This window comes from Ananas comosus, linkage group 16, assembly GCF_001540865.1.
Source record: "Ananas comosus cultivar F153 linkage group 16, ASM154086v1, whole genome shotgun sequence".
NCBI lineage: Eukaryota > Viridiplantae > Streptophyta > Magnoliopsida > Poales > Bromeliaceae > Ananas > Ananas comosus.
The window spans coordinates 10,833,293-10,852,119 of record NC_033636.1 but is presented as its reverse complement, the minus strand read 5'-3'; the positions used below and the strand labels follow the sequence as shown (position 1 = coordinate 10,852,119).

General features: G+C 37.1%; 4 protein-coding genes across 11 annotated transcripts; 3 read left to right on the top strand and 1 right to left on the bottom strand.

The window, feature by feature from the left end:
• LOC109722196 lies at nucleotides 723–2,712 on the bottom strand. Its single transcript, XM_020250123.1, has 3 exons — nucleotides 2,607–2,712; nucleotides 2,085–2,310; nucleotides 723–1,275 (listed from the first exon to the last, which is right to left on the bottom strand). Exons 2-3 carry the CDS (start codon nucleotides 2,293–2,295, stop codon nucleotides 953–955), a joined length of 534 nt encoding a protein of 177 aa, XP_020105712.1. The 5' UTR covers nucleotides 2,296–2,310; nucleotides 2,607–2,712; the 3' UTR covers nucleotides 723–952.
• LOC109722197 lies at nucleotides 3,576–5,953 on the top strand. The gene is made up of 3 exons (XM_020250124.1): nucleotides 3,576–4,010; nucleotides 5,212–5,311; nucleotides 5,421–5,953. The coding sequence occupies exons 1-3, from the start codon at nucleotides 3,728–3,730 to the stop codon at nucleotides 5,491–5,493; spliced, it is 456 nt and encodes a 151-aa protein (XP_020105713.1). The 5' UTR covers nucleotides 3,576–3,727; the 3' UTR covers nucleotides 5,494–5,953.
• On the top strand, nucleotides 7,988–10,820 carry LOC109722195 (heat shock factor protein HSF30-like). Of its 4 annotated transcripts, none has more exons than XR_002219406.1 (4): nucleotides 7,988–8,390; nucleotides 9,163–9,949; nucleotides 10,028–10,416; nucleotides 10,543–10,820. XR_002219406.1 is itself a non-coding variant. In XM_020250122.1 (3 exons), the coding sequence occupies exons 1-2, from the start codon at nucleotides 8,031–8,033 to the stop codon at nucleotides 9,934–9,936; spliced, it is 1,134 nt and encodes a 377-aa protein (XP_020105711.1). In that variant the 5' UTR covers nucleotides 7,989–8,030; the 3' UTR covers nucleotides 9,937–9,949; nucleotides 10,543–10,820. The 4 variants fall into 4 exon arrangements, 1 of the variants encoding a protein (XP_020105711.1); XR_002219407.1 differs by having other exon boundaries at nucleotides 7,989–8,390; nucleotides 10,057–10,416; XR_002219405.1 differs by having other exon boundaries at nucleotides 7,989–8,390; nucleotides 9,163–10,416; nucleotides 10,543–10,818.
• On the top strand, nucleotides 11,704–18,699 carry LOC109722190 (zinc finger CCCH domain-containing protein 7). 5 transcript variants are annotated; one of them, XR_002219404.1, is made up of 9 exons: nucleotides 11,705–12,936; nucleotides 13,027–13,262; nucleotides 13,631–13,693; nucleotides 13,836–13,964; nucleotides 14,163–14,213; nucleotides 14,531–14,671; nucleotides 15,188–15,676; nucleotides 17,314–17,621; nucleotides 17,747–18,699. XR_002219404.1 is itself a non-coding variant. In XM_020250115.1 (8 exons), exons 1-8 carry the CDS (start codon nucleotides 11,835–11,837, stop codon nucleotides 15,668–15,670), a joined length of 2,085 nt encoding a protein of 694 aa, XP_020105704.1. In that variant the 5' UTR covers nucleotides 11,704–11,834; the 3' UTR covers nucleotides 15,671–15,771. The 5 variants fall into 5 exon arrangements, 3 of the variants coding, with proteins under 3 accessions (XP_020105704.1, XP_020105703.1, XP_020105702.1); XR_002219403.1 differs by having other exon boundaries at nucleotides 11,706–12,936; nucleotides 17,348–17,621; XM_020250115.1 differs by lacking the exons at nucleotides 17,314–17,621; nucleotides 17,747–18,699 and having other exon boundaries at nucleotides 11,704–12,936; nucleotides 13,027–13,086; nucleotides 13,207–13,262; nucleotides 15,188–15,771.

Genomic DNA, 18,827 nt, shown 5'->3' with positions numbered 1-18,827 from the left:
TTAATTATCCCAGGATAAGCAGTTAAGCCAAGAACAGATGCGGATTTGGTTTTTTGTGGAAAAACTAATGACGTATTAGCTTGTCATAAATTAATCATCTCCGTACCAAGCGCAGCCACAGAAAACATTATTCCAGTATAAGCTTGTTCAAATTTGATGGCCCAATACAACTATCTTTTTTCATTTAATTTTGAGTTTGATGGCTCAGTACACCAAACAGAAATGGCAGTTGGATGGTACATGATAGCTTAATTAATGAGCTTAATTAATTAGTAAAACAGTGACCTGGCCAAATTTGTTCACTTTGATTAATTAACTGTACTGAGTTGTCATAATATGTTAGTCCAAAGAGTCAGTAACAAGTTATTCAAATGTGTGTAAGAGTTTTAATTGGTGGATCATGTTTACTGAATCAATCATGTGCAGTTCCCCACAAATCTGCAAGAAAGTAATTTATGTGTCCCCAATATTTCCTTTTAAAAACCTGTGTGCTCTGAGTCACAAGCTTTTCCCCCCATCAAAAAACAGATTTTTCAAATTGTGGACTCACATTGTTTGTGAGAGGATATACCGAAGTGGACAAATCCAAAAATCATCCAATCTTTTCATGAATACCAAACAACTATATCTGATCACAACTTGAAAAAGTATTTGACACATATCGTGATTAAATTTTGGCGAAGAAAAATGACCAGTTAAACACATACAAGTGACAAAAACGATAAAAAAGGTTAAGTTGAAGACCTATGTTTATATAACTATGGCTACAATCTTTGCGGTGTATATCAGAAAAACAATGACAGTATTTCCGCTCCATCGAAACGAAAAGAATTATATTCTTAAGAAAATACAAACTGCACACTTTACACAAGCTTCTACACATTTCGCTCTGCAGAAAGAAGTTTTAAGTCCAAATGGACAAAACAATATTCAATCCAAATAATCTTTATAATTAGTCCCTCTTCGCATTATGAGGAGAGCAGATTTTCTCAAACAACCTTGCAAAGAACCCCCAGAAATTTTCTTGTGTCTCTTCCTGAGGTTTTAGATCAGGTTCGGTTCTTGGATGAATCGTCCCTGCGATGGCCTCGATCTCTTCCTTGGCTCGCTGAAATATATTCGGACCTTTGATTTTGTTGAGAGGGGTATTCTCGTCGACATCATTGCTTTTGCCATGAGTCTCCCTCTTATGCACTTTCTCTTTAACAATGTGAATGTCAACTTCGCTCTCTTCCTTCGACTTGTCATGTAAATTAGGTGCTTCCACTTTTTTCTCTACCAAAGAATCACAAGATAAACTTTGGAGGCAAGGCATAACTTATTCTAATGTTCAAGCATTAAAGTAATCAAATTGAGTTCTCTAGAATTTTAGCCTATCATGTAATTTTGGAGCCTTCACTTCGTTATAGTACGAAAGGAAAAAAAAGATCATTATATGACAAAAGAACTTCAAAACTAGAATCTCTCAAAAAAAAAAAAAAAAAAAAACTTCAAAACTAGAATAGTTTTCTAATCATCTATCATATTTCTCAAAAGTTGAAAAGGGTATATATCAGTATACTGAAGCACACAACTAATCACATAGGTGATTACAGAAACCAAGCCAAAAAATCAACTAAGTTGTTTATGCATAATTTTGCAGAAGAACAAAATTACTTCTACTATTAATTCCTCGACACCTGTTGGCGTCAATATAATGCTTCATATAAAGAAGTGATAAAACTATGTCAGCCTAAAGCATATTCAGATGAAATTGTATAAATATAAGTTGTATCCGACTTTGATAAGTTAAACATTATAAAAACCAATTGGAGTGGTCGATAGAGGCAGAGTACTAACACTTTTTTTTTTTTTTTTCTCTCTCCCTATTTTTCTTCTCATTGAAACAAAGAGATACAAAGAGTATTTTTTCACAAATACGAGCCATAAACTCCTCACAATCCTCCAAAGCAATGTAATGGAAACACTTGAACATTAAAATCTCATATCCAGCCTATATGTAAAATGCAAGAGGGGAACTCCATTCATTTTATTTTATTTAAAAAAAAAACAACTTTAATTTGATTTAATTTGAGATCACTCACCATCTTTCTTGGTGCGGGGATAATGATCATTATCATGATCATGGTTCTTATTTGAACGAATCGTGTCCACGAGCGCCTCAATCTCTTCCTTGGCTCGCTCAAACACATTCGGGCCTTTCACCTTATCGATCGATATGCTCTCTATAACATCACTGCTCCTTCCATGAGTCTCCCTATGATGGGTTCTTTCCTTTTCCTCCATTGTTCCCATCTCGCTCCCCTTTCCCTAAACAAAAAGGCCCTTTTTTACTTCATTTCCACAAATCTTATGTCAAAACGTACGAAAAAAAAACACACCAGGTCTTTTATTTGGGCAAATCAACAGTAAGCTTCAATGCATTAATGGATTGCTCCCAAAATTATAGAAATAGCACGTTATTTTGCTAAATTCGAAGCAAAAAAATTCGATCCGATCATCGAAACTTGTTGAGCAAAAATGGATCCAAATTAAGGAACGATTTGCGTAGACTGAAACGGAATCGAAATAGCATTCAAAAACACAAGGAAAGAAGAGGAGATTACCTGGTTGTTGGATCTGGGGGTAAAGGGGAGGAGGAGGAAGCGTCGAAGAGAGGAGAGAGAACAAAGGAACCACCTTTTGAATGCAAACGGAGGAAACAGCTTCTCATATCCGAATCGTCGTTACTTAACAAATTTGTGGCAACCCTGTATTTGGGCTGCATACTATGCTTGTACTGGGCCGGATTTGGGCCTAACAAGGCCCGAATTAAGATCCACCAACAAGGGTAGGGGTTGGTATTTACCGAAGTTGAAGTTCAGGTTGAAATTGAGCGTGGGATAAATTAAAATTCAGCGGTTTATTTTTTGCTATTTATTTGTATAATTATGAAAATAAAATCTTTTTAGTTTTGATTTTTAATTGACAGGAAGTGAATAACATAAAAGCTAAAGTTTCCTATCGTTTATATTTTATTATTATTTTTTTTCACTATTTCTTTCTGTAATTAACTATGGTCAATAAGATTTTTTGGATTGTTTGAGTTTTGACCTAAGATACAATTATAGTGAATCAAATAATAACAATAAACATTTATAAAAGAAACCACTTCACTCTTCTCTATTTTTCGGTAAAATAAACACACTCTAAACTGTAATGGCCCAAAATGTGTTAGAGCAAAAATATATAGAAAAATGTTTCGTTAGTGTCGCGGAAAAATGTATCTTAATTAAGTGTGATCTCAGATCACATTACCCGTGAGGAGGTATATGGCCATAGTCGGTGGTGATATTCCTCCCTCTACACAATAATTGAATACTATCTTCTAAAATAATGATTTTATTTTTTAATTTATCTAACTTATTAGGACAAAATGAATGAGAATTTTCTAAATTTTAACTCTTTTGGTAAATAAATTTTTGAACTTTAATTTTGACAAAAAAAATTTTATCACAAAATGGAAAAAGAAGCTTTTTTTTTCCCCTTTTTTTCCTTAAAATTCTGATTAATTAGTATAGACTATTGCGTGAGCGGTCCGAGGGGACCGGACCGGTCCATATAGGCATACATCCGGTTTAATTTATCTTCGTAGTTCGTCGTCGTCGTCCCCGCAAATGGTGCTCCTTGTTGCTGTGAAATAGAAATTAGGGTTTAAGGGTCTCGATCCAGGGAGCGTGGGTGGGAGATGTCGACCAAAACCCTAGCAAGTGCGGGAGCCGCTCTCCTCAATCGCTTCTTCTTCTCCAATGCACTTCACTTCCCTTCGCATTACCACGCTTCATTTCTCCAACCCCGGATCGCGTCGAGCTCTTCGTTGCAACCATTTTTAGCCAAGTTCGAGATCCTTCAACCTCCGCAGCAGGGAAGAGGAGGAGCGGAAGCGGCGGAAACCCTAAAAGTGTCGGCGTTGATTGACGAGTTCTCGTTCCCCTGTGGCCTCCCCTCGCTTCGATTCTTCATTGAAGACGGTAAAAAGCTTCTCTTTGTTTCGTGCTATTATGATCATCTTATCGTTTACAATGTGGCGCCATGAATTTGAGGTTTAGAAGTGGATATGGTTTAATTGAACACTTATTCTTTACTAGATTTGGTTGGCTTGTGTATTTATTAGGCCCTCTTTGTTAGGTACTTACTGCATGTAGAAGAGCAAAAAGAGAGTTTATTACACTGTTGTCTTTTTACTATGTATTGGGTTTCAGAAGGCCATTGTTGATTCGAAGAAATTGCCCGTGATCTAACATCGGCATCATTTACCATACTCTTTCCAAAGTTTGTGATATTGGTACTTAGATCAGGAATATATGTCATGAAATTGTGAATGTGGGAAGTGAATTCGGGGCCTCTTGGAAAGAAAGGGGCCTAAGACAGGATTCGAAACCATGTTGCTGCCCGAAAGGTCATCTAATAGGAAAGGGCTCAGGAAATGGTCGTAACATCTATTTTTTCCTCCGATACTTCTTCTTTATGATGCAGTGATCCCAACAATTTTGAATATTTGAAGGATGGGTTCAAGGCGATCATTCTGATTAAATTAGTAAAGGCCCCTTCCTCCTATGCGCACAATTGGTTTGACACTTTGGTTTAAAAATTTTCTGGCAACTGGTGTCAATAACCTTCTCAGAGAGATGGACAAGGAAATGATAGAGAACATAATGAAAAAAAACTAGAGGCGCACTTGGAAGAACTCGAATGACAAGCTATTGATTCCTTGTTATGCCAATTACTCCATTCATTTGGAGGTTAGGAAACTTGTGCATAGGAGGCTCTTTTTTTGTTATGATGTTCTCTATGTTGTTGTTCTTTATACTCATAATGACTCGCCTTCAGATAGAATAGCATGCCCAAATATATATTGCTGATAGGATGATGTATTTACTTGAGATTACCATAGAAGTTGTTTTAACCTCTTACACACTAAATTTTCTAATGTTGTTCTCCTGTACTTAGTTCATCTATTGTTGCTTAAATTGTCATAATGTTCAGAGAATTGATTACTCCGGAACCAATGATTCTGTTAATTTATCGACTTTATTTAATTAGCACAATCTTTGGATGCATGGCATAGAGTAAATGTTGAATTTGGTTTTTTGTGTCCATGAAAGCATGAACATCTTAAAGTACGTTTCTTTTTTTTATTTTGTAGTTTAGTGTTGATTTTGTTACATGTAGGAAATGATGCTTTGGGCAATGAGCCGCTGCAGCTGCTTCCTAAAAGAACTTACCAGCCTAGTCATATCAAGCGGAAGCAGACTCATGGTTTCCTTGCACGGTCTCTCTCTCTCTCCTTCCTTTCCTCCCTCTTTCTCTCTCTCTCTGTTGGAAATACAAGGACAAAGAGAGTTCTACCCTTCACTGATGTTGTGCTTTGCCTTTGTCAGTAAGTCGACTAAAGGCGGACGGAAGGTGATTGCTCGGAGAATTGCAAAAGATAGAGCAAGAATTGCTGTTTAACTTTGAAACCGTACCAACGTTGCTGGTGTTTTGCATGGTGCGATACTGTGCATTCTCTTCCAGCACCCTTATGTTCGACCACAAAATGATTTTTGCTTTTACCTTCTGTGAAAAAGCTGCCAAGTTTTCTTTGCAAGGAAATCTCCATCATATGCAAGCTTTGGCTTAATTCTACGCAGTTACTTAGCGTGGTAGTCAGCAGGAATAGGTGTCGATAATGACTCCGCAATTGTCTTGACTGTAGCTAAGTTCTTAAATGCTAGTAAAGGAGTTCTTCACCCGCTTTTGAATTTCCACATACATCGAATGTCGTGTGATAAAGCTAAATTGTTTCACGTTTAACTCTTTGATATCTTTGTCCCCTGTTAGTAAAGGCGTACTGCTCTTCTGATGGGTGTTGAGGTGGTCTTTGATATTACATATTGAACGGGCTCTCTGAAATACTTTTTGCTTTAGGGAATCGCAGCTTGTGATTGAATTTCTTAGTAAACTCGGTTTATTACTTTTGCACTACCTCAACACTAAGGCTGCTTGAGGAGATTATGTGGAATCTTTTCTAGTGTATGGCCCCTTAACTCGTCATTAATCATTCTATGTTTTATTATCTTATTAAAACGGACTTTTTTATAAAATAATCTTTTAAAATTTTATTATTTGCGAAATAACTTTACTAAAATTATATTTGAAAAACTAATCTTTTAAAGACGGTGAATGGTTCACCGTCTTCATAAAGACGATGCACGATTCACCGCTTACCTAATTTTTCACAAAAAAGGTGAATCATTCACCGCCTTTCACTTGTCTACTGTTTTTTTCTATAATCCTATCAATCATATAAATATTTCAACAAATCATATGTAATCTTAACAAACTGAAAATTTTAATAATCTATCCATATAATTCTAACAAATAAAAAGATTCTAATAATTTATCCATACAATCGTAATAATTATATATAATCTTAATAATTTGAGATTCTTAATAATATATCCATATAATCCTAACAATCAAAAAAAAATCTAATAATTTATCCATACAATTCGAACAATCAAATTCTAATATTCTACCCACAATCCTAACAACCTCACTTTTTTTATTTTTCATATAATCTACGTACAATTTTAACAATTTCATTTTTTTTTTCTCTTTTTCAAAATATTATGAAGAAGACGGTGAATCTTTCACTACTTTAATGAATGCGGTGGTAAATGATTCACCGCGTTTTGAGGATTGATTTGCCAAATATAAATTTGATAGAATTATTTTACAAATTATAAAATTTTAGATAATTATTTTGTAAAAAAGTCCTATTAAAACAGTCTTTATGCCCATGATATATGCTTTTCAAAACTAGATACTAGTAATGCAAGTGGCAAATGGCTTGGTTGTTGGTACCCGAGAGCAAGTGGCAAAGGGCTTGGTGATCGGTATCCGAGGCCTAAGTTCGAATCCTAGTAATGCAACATGATCGTCCTTAGAGCAAGTGGCAAAGGACTTGGTGGTTGGTACCCAAGACCCAAGTTCGAATTCTAGTTGATTCACATTTCTAGCTAAGTTTATTTCTAAATGAAATAAACGAAGCAACTAGCGTGCTATCTATCTCTCATAAAAAAAAAAAATAATAATAAAAAACTAGATACTAGTAATGCAACATGACCGTGAGCCAACTCTATTTCATTTGGAACCAATTTTGCCTATCTACTTTGAACCTCTTAATCACTTTGGCAATTGCACCGAAAATATGATATCCACAAAGTATACTGTAATAAGAAGTTATACGCCTAACATGCCTTGTTCCTTTCTTTACGAATATAGGCTTAAACTTGCACATTATCATATGCTAAGCATCAAGAGGCACATGATCTGTTGTATCTGTTGTTCCTTTCTTTACGAATTTAATGTATATGAATGAATGAGTTAAGCCGTGGACCCCCAAAACTTCTCCATGCAAAGAAAAAGAGAAAAGTATCGATAAACAAATATTCAGTACGTATACTAAAAATCACCATTATTATATTAAATATAAGTTAGGTAGGAAATTACTATAAATGGGCCATTCCATTTCAAGGTCATCAAACTATATAAAATACATTTTAGTCAACAGACGTTTTCAGTGTAAGCGGCTAAAAAGAAAAGGTTAAAAAGAATCAAATCCTAATCGTGGGGTGCACTGGCCAATGAGCGCATGACAGTTAGTAGACCAAAAGAGCTTTGTCATAAACCTTATGTCTTTAGCACCACGACCCATAGAATTAAGCTATGATTATGGCTAATAATATAATATTAATTCTAAATTAAGTCAGGATTAGAGCAGTGGCATGCCAAACTCCTGTCCACGTAAACCCCTATTACCACCTAATTACGCAAGACAACGCGACAAATAAATAAAATAAAAATAAAAAAAAGCCGACTTCACGAATTCCCCAAAATACCCCTAGGAGAAAAAAAGAAAAAAGGAAAAAAAAAAAGAGAAAAGGGCACCGCCTAACCTATCCCTCTCTCTCTCTCTCTCTCTCTCTTTCTCTGTAGCCTTTTTCATGCTTCTCAAAACCCAGAGAGAGCACCGTAAGCGAAGAAACGCCATGGAAATGGGAAGAGGCGAGGTGATAATGGTGAAGAGAGAGAAAGAGGAAGGAGAGGAGGAGGGGGAGGGGGAGGGGGAGGGAGAGGTGCTTCGTCCTAAGCCAATGGCGGGGTTGGGCGAGGCGGGTCCAGCGCCGTTCCTGAAGAAGACGTTCGACATGGTGGAGGATCCCCGCACCGACGCGGTGGTGTCGTGGAGCCGAGCGCGTAACAGCTTCATCGTGTGGGATTCGCACGAGTTCGCCTCTTCGATCCTCCCCAAGTATTTTAAGCACAACAACTTCTCCAGCTTCGTTCGTCAGCTCAATACCTATGTAACTAAGCCCTTTCCCCCTTTTCCTGCTTGTTGTTGTTTTTGATGCATCTGATTGGTGTGTTTATGTGAGGAATTTTTTGTTAACTTTTTGGTTTGTAGAAGATTGGTGTGTAGATGAAGTGATTAGTGGTCCAACTTGTGTTGATATGGTTATTTACAGCTGATATGATGCGGAATAGTTTTTTTTTTTTTTTTTTTTTTTTTCTTTGACGAAAAATTTGATGAATCTTAAGATGAATTAAAGTTTTGTGCAGTAGGATTAAGTGTTAGGGATTAGTCTAAGTAACCTTGTTTGTTGTGGTTATGTGTTTATTTTTTCTACTAAAATCTAAAGCGCAAATGATTTTTTAGAATTAATTGCAGGTAATATGAAATTTGTTATATTGCTAGAAGTTCCAAGCCAACTTAATTTTGTTCTGCTAGGAAACAGTAAAGTAGAAGATAAAGTAATCTTTAGTGGGCTCTTCTACTTTTTTTTTTGCCCTCTCTGCGACAGCAGATTCTTTTGAACAAACTTCTTCTAGTGTGTTCTATCAGCATATAGAAACCTGCTAAGTGATAACTTCCAAATTCAGAACTAAAAGGTGTTGGCATCATTGAGAGTGATGGCCTAAATTCGTAGACCACATATGTTTGTTTCAAAGCAAGGGGACGATGTTCTAACAGCATTAGCTGTACCACTACCTTTTGAATTCCTTCTCTCTGATATGAGCTTTTAAATTAATATTAGACTTCTAACAATACTCACTCTAAATATTGATTTGATATAGGGTTTCCGAAAGGTTGATCCCAATCGATGGGAATTTGCGAACGAAGGATTCTTAGGAGGTCAGAAGCACCTATTGAAGAATATCAAGAGGCGGCGCAACGCAGGCCTGCAGCCAGACGAGAACCGACTGGCAGGACCATGTGTCGAGTTGTGCCACTTTGGGATCAAAACTGAAGAAAGCCAGGTGAAGAGGGACCGAAACATTCTAATGGCCGAAGTCATGAAACTCCGGCGGCAACACCAGAATGCAAAAGCTCAGCTCATTGCCATGGAGGAAAGGGTTAAAAGCACTGAAAGAAAGCAGCAGCAAATTATGGCTTTTCTCGCTGGAGTCCTTAAAAATCCAATTGTTGCTCACAGACTCTTACTTCACTATAAACACAAGAAGCAACTAGAAGATGTCGGAAAGAGACAGCGGCTTATGGCAAATATGAATCCATATTCAGATAATATGAAATTTAGGGAGGAAGTGAGAGTTAAGTCGGAGGGGGAGAGTTTCCTCTCACTTGAGAACAGTGAAACAAGTTGTTTGTGCAGCAGAGGCGAACAAGAAGAGGTGATAACTGAATCGAATGATTACAACTTGGACAAAATCAGCGAAGTGGTGTGGGAAGAACTATTGAATGTGGATTTGACTTCAGGAAGTGAAATGGTGCATGGTGATCAAGTTGAGATGGATCTTGGAGTCGACGATTTGGGCGGGAAGCCGTGCGGGTGGATTGGTGATGCCCAGAATTTGGTGCAGCAAATGGATTATTTGGATTCAAAGCATTAAAAAATTGGATTATGTAAGTGCTGTTTTAGTCTTTGAACTCTTCGCCGAGCGCTGTTTTAGTCTTTGAACTCTTCGCTAAGCTTCACTTTAGTCCTTTGATTTTTTTTTCTTTAATGGAAGTACTTGACTGCTTTGTCTCATCTACGTATTTTATTATAGCCCTTCCTGGTAACTTTTGTTTGTTGGACTGATTGAAATGCCAACATAATTACACTGTAAGAAGAAGGGGGGAAAAAATTAAGAAGGCAACATGTTAGTCATAAACAAACCAAATAGGCATTTCCATGTGTCGCTTTAACAAGAGTTGATGGGAAGGACTAGAAATAAACAGTTATGTGAGTTCAAGGTGTCAAGTGCTTGATTCACAGATTGAACTGATGTGGCATTTAGCTAAGAGTTGAAGGACAAACTCTGCAGTTTTTCCGACTTTGGATCGTAGAAACTGTTTTTGTTCTTCCACATTATTGACTTATTGTCTAGGTATGATTTGGAACAGAATTTACTTGTTATTCTCTTTTTGTTTACTTTTTCTTAATACGTTATCTCCTTGCGCTGTTGCTCAACTTATATCTAAAATTAGTGTCTTCTTTTGTGATTTCTATGCAGGCCAAACTCATCTCCAAGAGTAAATAACAACCAAACATCAGAACATTTTAGACATATTGTTACAGTAGCTTATGTTTCATATACTGTGTTGCTTTTTCTTTTTTCTTCGAGAAGATAAATATTTCATCTGGAGTAGTTGATTTACCTGTTGGTGGTCCTTGGGTTCATACAGAGTGAAATCAGCAACATATTTAATCTCTCTCTTTTGTTCATACTAGAAGGGAGAGAAAAACCTATGCTTAACTTTTGTTAATATTGAAGAATGAATTTGTACCACATTCCTTGCCCTCGTTTGTTTTTTATCGTTTGGTAGATAATGTACTCTTGTAAGTTCAGGGAACAGTGCATTATAGGAAAGGAGCAGCAGTTATGGCATGTTTGGATCAAACTAAGTAAGCATCAGAAGTGTAGTTTTAGTAAAATTGTTCAGCATTTTTTTTTTTTTTTTTTTTTTTCTCTTTTGTCGTCTGGTGCTGCTGTTCCTGACCTCCCACTTTTCTAGCTCCCTGCGCTGTCGAGGTAGGAATTTAAACACTTGTTTTATAGGTGTAAGATAGCCTTCAAATTTCAGGATTCATCAACTTGTCTTGTCTCTTCTTTTTTTCTTTTTTTTTTTCCCTTTGAACAGTAAAGTTTAAAAGAGATTTGTAAATTCTAGAATCATGATGTAGGATATATATATATATTTTATAATAAAGTGTAAAGGTATATATATCATTTATTTTTAAATTGAATTTTTATTTTAGGAAGAACTATTTCGATGGAAAATACAAGAGTTTGGGACACTTGGGCTGAAAGATTCAGAAAACATACATATATTCTTCTTCATTTTTTTTTTGGTGAAACACGTACGCAAAAGGACGCCTGCAGTTTTGTCGCCCTCGTCACCCAACTTCAACAAATTAAAATCCAGCGAGAAAGGATCTCAGACTGTCAAATTGTACGGACAGAGAAATACGAAACACATAAGACGACCCCGAGTCAGACGTAACAGGTAATTTTAAAAAAGTTAAAAAGATAAAATAGTTTAATAAAAATTAATTTTAATAGAGTAATATATCTAGTTAATATTATATGATATTAAATTATTTTAAAATAATAATAAATAAATTTTAACCACCAAACAAACAAAAACTTCATTCTTTTCCTGAAAACCGGAATTTCCGGTTCGGCTCCGTCTTAGCCGATTAAAGCGAACCGAACCGGTTCAAGGCGACCCCTTTGTGCCGCCTTAGCCCTCTTTTTTCCTCTCTCTCTCTCTCTCTCTCTCTCTTCGTCGGGGTTCAAATCCCATGGCGAACCCGCTCCCCACCTCGGATATCCACCTCCAAACCCTAAACCCTCGGATGAGAAGCTTCGTTCATGGTACCCGTCGACGATCCCACCTCGACAGCGCCTCCTACCGCACCCTCGTCCGCATCTTCTCTCATTGCCTCGACTTCTCTCTCAATCCCCCTCGAAATCCTCCTGAAGATGCAAACCCTAGCTCGGATCCTGCTTCTACTCTTCGCGAAGCGCGGGAGATCTCGTTGGCTGGTAAAGAGCCGACCTTCGATCGAGATGAGAGTAGCGAGGGTGGTAGAGTCGAGCTTAAGGAGCGTGAGAGCCCTCAGTTGGATCGAACTTCCGATGAAACCATGGTTTTGGGCGAGGATTCGCTGAGTGGGGATGGGTTGATGTGTAAAGATGAAGTGTTGCAATCCGTGGAAGAGTGTTTACAGCGTGAGGACGCTAACATGGTGGAAGGATTGGAGAATGGTGAGTGTGTTGATAATGCCCTTTTGAATGATCTCATCTCCGACTTCTCTGGGTTGATCGATGCTCGTGATGATGTGGTTTGCTCAGTTAATGGATTAGAAAGTGGTGAGAAACGAGATGGAAATTTTGTTGTTGCTTGTGGTGAGACTCAGAAGAATGTTAATGATCAGGTATCAAGCTTGGTTGATCAACTGAAACAACAAAAGGATTGTACACAAAACGACCAATGTGATCTTGGTTTTTCCCTGAAGGCGCAGGAGGTTAAACACGGTGAGTCAGATGCCTCTAAACATGAATTACCTTCTTTTGCGAAGCCAAATCAAATCATTTCATCCTCGGAATCACAGCACTGCAGTGAGGAAGAAGAAAGGATTAAATGTCTAAATGGTGAAACTCACAACGAAACACCTGAAGAAATAATGCAAAAGGAGGCTAACTCTTGTTTGGAACTTGTAATGGATGTTTCTAAGTTGGAGAATTTTAATCAGACTCAGGCAGATCAAGCAGTGAGTCTGGTTGATGATGAAGAGATTGAGGAAGGAGAAATTCCAGACGATGCACAGGAGTTGGACGAAGATCTATATGAAGTTCACGAAGATGAAATTTTGAGCGATCGGGACTCTGAAGAAGATGCAGGTGACGGTTGTTTTGTTAGTAAGGGTTATTATGATAGTTGTTTGACTTATTATTCTAACATCAAACTTTGTAATGATTGTGTCATGGCAGGTGAAATTAACGGCGAGGAGGGCGAGTTGGCTGTCTCTTTTGACGATAGGTCAAATGAGGGTAGGCATTTATTGGGAAATGATAGATTTTTCATGTTACGAAGTAAAGGAGATGAGACTAGTGTATTGAAAGCGCATGCTAGTTGCACAGCTGCTGAACAGGTTGCTCTGAACCTTTCAGGAGAAAATTTTGAGAAAGTAGCAAGTGAGAACAAGGGTGCTTCAATCATTGAGCAGGTAAGATTGTACATAGTGCACAATCATAGGCGCACTCATATGCACAGATGAAACACTTTGACTGATGTTAGCATTACAAATATCTATTATCTTCAAGTTCTCATATTCTGATTGACTCTTTTGTCCATCTCTTGGTATTAAGCAGTCAATGTGGTCGATCTTTCTTTCAACTTTTTGTTGTTGTTTAATGCATTCCTCTTTTCTTAGGATTCCAAAGTTTTTCTTTTCAGAAAAGCCTTGAAATGTTTCATGTATCTCTAGGTTTTAATCTGTATTTGCATTTATCTGGTTTAGTGTTTCCTTGTCTTCATCTGTTTGGTTTTCTTCATGGGGTGATGATATTTTGCTTGCATTGATTTCTCTTGCAGCCTCTTAAAGTTGAGAAGAAGAGAAAACGTACTTTGACCGACGAAAGAAAAGCTAAGAAAAAGGTCTGAGCTGCTTCTCCACTTTTTTAGTTATCATGTGTTATGCCTGCTTAAGTTCAATAACTCGATATTGAAATATCAAAGAGTCGTTACTTTTGTCAGATCATTTAGCATTAAAACATGTTGCTTTCAAATGGTTTTGCAGAAGGCCAAACGAATTAAGAGGGCACAGAAAGAGAGAGCACAAGGAGTAAGGAGATTGAAATTGCAGCCAATAGTTAAGCCAAAAGTAGTCAAATACTGCAGCTTCTTCTTGAAGGGAAGATGTCAGCAGGTTAGTTCTTTATTATTTCGCTATGTTTTTCTTCTCAATAAGCTAGAGATAAGCTACTTTTGAAAAGTGAATAGCATTGATTATGTCCTTTCTATATATCTATCAAATTTCTTAGAGGTTAAATTTGCCTATTTCTTTATTGTGACGAACAAAAGTTTTTTCAAGATAGCAGTTTTCTCACACAGTTCTCTTTTCCAGGGTGATCTCTGCAAGTTTTCTCATGACACAACTCCTCTGACAAAATCCAAGGTATGTATCACTCTTCTTAGTATCTCATTACCGTCTTATCTATTGTAGTGATTGCTCTTGTCATCAGTTCTTCCTAGTGGTTGAATGTCTTAACAATAGCACATATTTATTGATGTGCAGGCATTGATATCTAGGTCTTGAAACACATTTGTCACTGCTTATGTTTACACGTTTTGTTCTGTTTTTGTGACAAGTCATATGAGCTTTAGCATATCATCGACTTAGTTACTTGCATCTGGCTTAAATGTTATTGTTTCATTTGGTATTTTAGCTGTAATTCTCTCCTTGATCATGTTTCTGATCTTGTTTATTTGCAGCCATGCAAGCATTTTGCGTGTGGTAATTGCTTGAAAGGGGAAGACTGTCCTTTCGATCATGAGCTTTCCAAGTACCCCTGTCACAACTTCTCTTCCAAAGGCATGTGTATTAGAGGAGATAAATGCAAGTTCTCACATAAGGTATGTTGTTTCTTTGCCCTTGTTATCCTTTATCTATCTGTCTTGATCTCTTAAAATTCAGATTTTATCCTCGTAAAATTCAGCAGAATTACTTCTATCTGACCAGGTAACTTGATTGGGTATTTTATGTTTATGTCCCTGCAAATTTTATTATCCACCTGTGAGTGTTTCCAAAACAAGTATTTTCATACATGCCCTTCGTAAGTGCAGTTTCGTAACAAAATACAGAAATCTCAAGTTGGATTACTTGGGCAGTCATCCAAGTCATAGGCAAAAATTAGTTTAGTGTGAGATAAAGTTTCTCATGGAGAGGGATATGTTTTTAGTGCAAGGGAATGTTTAAAAAATTAATGTTTTGAGGGCATATGAAAAAGTTCACATTTCCACAGATTTATATAAAAATACATAATTTTGCAAGGGTATATGCTTTATAGAATATATGTGAATACCTCTAACATAAATGCTTGTTGTACTTCATTAATGGCATTAATCACAACAAATTGTATTCATTATCAGATCCCAGCCAGCGAAGGTTTGTCTCTAACATCAGAAGTCAGGAAATCTGATACTCCGTCAACAACAGAAAAATTGAACTCAGGAAAGCAAAGTAGCATTCAGAACATTCCCGCAGTTCCTTCTGTTGAGCCCAGAACTGTAGCTTCTAGCACAAGATCTGACCAAAAGCATTCAGTGGGTTCCTCAATAAAGTCTACAAAAGCCCCCACAGAAATACCAAAGGGTATACGCTTTCTTTCATTTGGGAAAGGGAAGTTAGAAAGCTGCAATAAGCAGCAGAGCAACTTGGTCTTGGAGAGACGTGGAATCAGCGAAGTCGGCAATGAACAAAAAGCTGTTTTCCGTCCATTTATTAAGGAGGACATGAAGGATAACAACTTTTTATGTAAGCCTTCTGTAACCCCCAGTTCAAAAAGCCTCCCAAGGGAAGTTTCAGAAGCCTCTAAGATTTTAGAGGAGTTCTTATTCTGTGGTGGCAGCTAGAGGCAGGTAGTCTTGTTTGCTGTTTGCCTTGCATATTTTTTTCTAACCCTTTGACTAGATGTTAAAATGCGGGTATCTATTATCTTATTCCCTCACCTCTATACTGTAAATTCTGTAGATAAAATTCATGATTATATATATATCCCAAGGTTTAAAGTGCCGTGGCACGGGGGCGTGCCGCTACGTCCTTGGCACGGTACGGCACGGGCACGCTTGCGTGCCGACACGTGGCACGCTTGCGTGCCGACAGATACGCACGACCTCCTACTGGCACGCTTTGGCACGAATTTATTTAAGTTTTTTTGGTTCCAGTAAGCTTTTATAATGTTATTTTGAAAGATTTAGGCAAGTTATTATTAATTTTTGCTATGTATAGCTTATTATACTCATCAATTAACATGCATGTAAGCATTTTGTATATAAAGTACAACTATACCTGATGTAGAATATAAATTAAAATTCTTTTGTTTTTATTTTTTTTTATTTGAAAAGTACAACTATACTTGCTGTAACAATTGAAAATTCTTTTGTTTTTAATTTTTTTATAATTTAAAAAATTATAACAGATAAAATGATAGAAAATTTTATTTTTTCTAAAAACGTTTCAAAATCTATATATTGATTCGATTAGGAAGTATATAATAACTAGAACAACGAGAATAGTACCGCAATTACATCCATATTTTTTTTATTCTTTTAAAAAATATCTAATCAAAATTTGTTTAGGAGATCAATTTTTGTTCCCCTGATTCATCGAAAACTTCGCGGTGCGACAAATTTTGACAAAATGATTTGCGAAGAAAAAATGGATGTCTGTGGTGGAGGCGAAGCCCCCCGCGGTATGGATCGGATTTATCAACTAAAAATTTGCTTTTATATTGTTAAATAAGAAGTTAAATTATAATTTTTAATTTAACAAAAGAAAAAAGAAAAAGTCAAAAGAAAAAGCCAAAAGGCAAAAAAAAAAAAAGGCATCAGCCAAAAAGAAAAAAAAAAGTTGACAAAAAGACAACACAATATCAAAAAAATAAAAGAAAAGTGAACAAAAGGCAATATAGATGGCCGGGCGAAGGCTCTGTATTCCAGAGAACAAAAAAAAAGAGACCCCCCTGTACCGTGCCCCCTTCTAGGGGGCACGGTACGGCACGCCCCGTGCCGTACGGCACGGGGCGGCACCTTCAACCTTGATATATCCAATAGAAACCCATAAATTATTTAAGTGTGATTCTTTTATTTATTCTTGTCACTCAATTTTACTGTCCTGAAACAAACAAACAAAGAGGAATGGAATTAAACTCAGCTTTCCATACCTTCAATTTTCTTTTATTTATCTAAATAAACAAAGGTGTTTTGAAGTTAATGCACCATGTATTTCTAAGCGACGGAGAGCATGGAACAACTTAAATTAAGGATCTAGAATGTCCTTGCTTGCAGCTCTATTCTTTGATCTTTCTTTTTTTTTTCCCTTTTTCTTCTATTAGTGTTTAACAACAGATATTTGACATAGAAATATAGATATCTAATTTTGTAGGAAGAAATCTCAGTTCCACTGAAAAAAGGGCTCAATTTTGGTTAGCTGTCTAATATCCTGAATAGTGTTATTGTTCTGCAATTCTTATCCTTTTACTGTTGTTGCCCAAAAGGAATCTCTTTTAGAAGCTGAAATCTTTCTTCCAGCCTATCAACTTGTGAAGAAGCTCTCACATCATCCTTTTTCATACTATCACACGAGAAGGCAACATTTCTGAGTGCTCCATTTACCGTAGACAAAGACTGCTTTCCAGATAAGTGGGACCAGTTACTTCTTACTCTTTTCTGTTGTGGTCCATTGCTGCATATTTCCAGACTATTCTATCATCTCTCCTGGACTTTACCTTTCTCTAGGGCTTGAGATGCTCGCTGATAAGCTCTAAATCTTTTCGATCAAGGATGCCTCCATCAATGGCAAAGGGTAACTACTGGCTTTCAGTAACCAAGAGAACAACTTCTCTTTCAGACTTCCTAACACTTTGAAATCATAACTTATGGGTGGGTGTCAATCGTAAAGTGATATTAACAAATCAAAATTTACTACAGGTGGATCAAAATCATTGAATTTGCTTTATCAGATTCAAGGAATTTACCTGTCACCCGTAATTTCAGATCTATTCATACCATCAGAAAGGTGACTACTTGTAAGGAGGGGTTTGTCTCTGTGCAACAAATAGGGGTGGCTTTTCGCTGAAATGTTAGATACTAGTTGCTGATCCCATCGACATTTCTTTCATTGCTATTTGCTTCAATTATGCTCAGTGTGGAGGGATACTGTTGTTGTTTCATTAAATAATTGAAGTCATGCAAGATGCTGGCATAGTTGTAGACAAGGAGGGGCAGATGGATAGAGACTCTTGTAATTATTGGCTCCGTATCAAACACTGACCCATTCAAAGTCTCCTAGCTTAATGGTTTTTGCCTTGCTATGAGCATCTAAGTCACAAAGTAGTATCACATGATCACTGCAACCACTCACATGGGAGTACTTACAGTTCATGCTCATTAACTGTCACATTCCACTCTTGTCGTCAAGTTCAAAGTTTCATTTCCCTTCCACCTCCCTCTAATTTCTTCCTTGTTTTTCATGGTTTTACACTCACAGACTTGCAATTCACCTTCCAGTAACTGGCTATTAATATGCCGTCGTCTACCGCTGGGCAGCATCGGTTACTTGAAAGTCAGTTGGATGGTAGATTTTATATCAAAACGTTATTATTAGTAAGGATAGCAGAATTAGAACGTGCAATAGGTAGAGAGCATAATCAACTCTCATATTCTTACTACTTCAGTATAATACATGCAAACAAATGTCAGTAATGTCAAATCATCTTGCCGGTTTGGAATTTAGTCTGTGGTGGAAGAATCCTATGTTGCCAAAATATGTACTGAGTTCGTGCCCCGATAGTCGCGGCGCGATAGTTGTTGGTCTGTGTTGCTGGTGCAAATCACACGTGCAAGCTGCTAAATTTCGTAGATCTAGTGGGGGCAAGGGCGAAACACCTTATCACTAAAGTCGGCACTGGCGCACCTGCAAATGCAGGCTTCAGTAATGGCGCCTAGATTAGAAGCCGGTGGCGAAACACCTCCTGGACACCGACTTCAGGGAATCGGGAATAATAGCTTA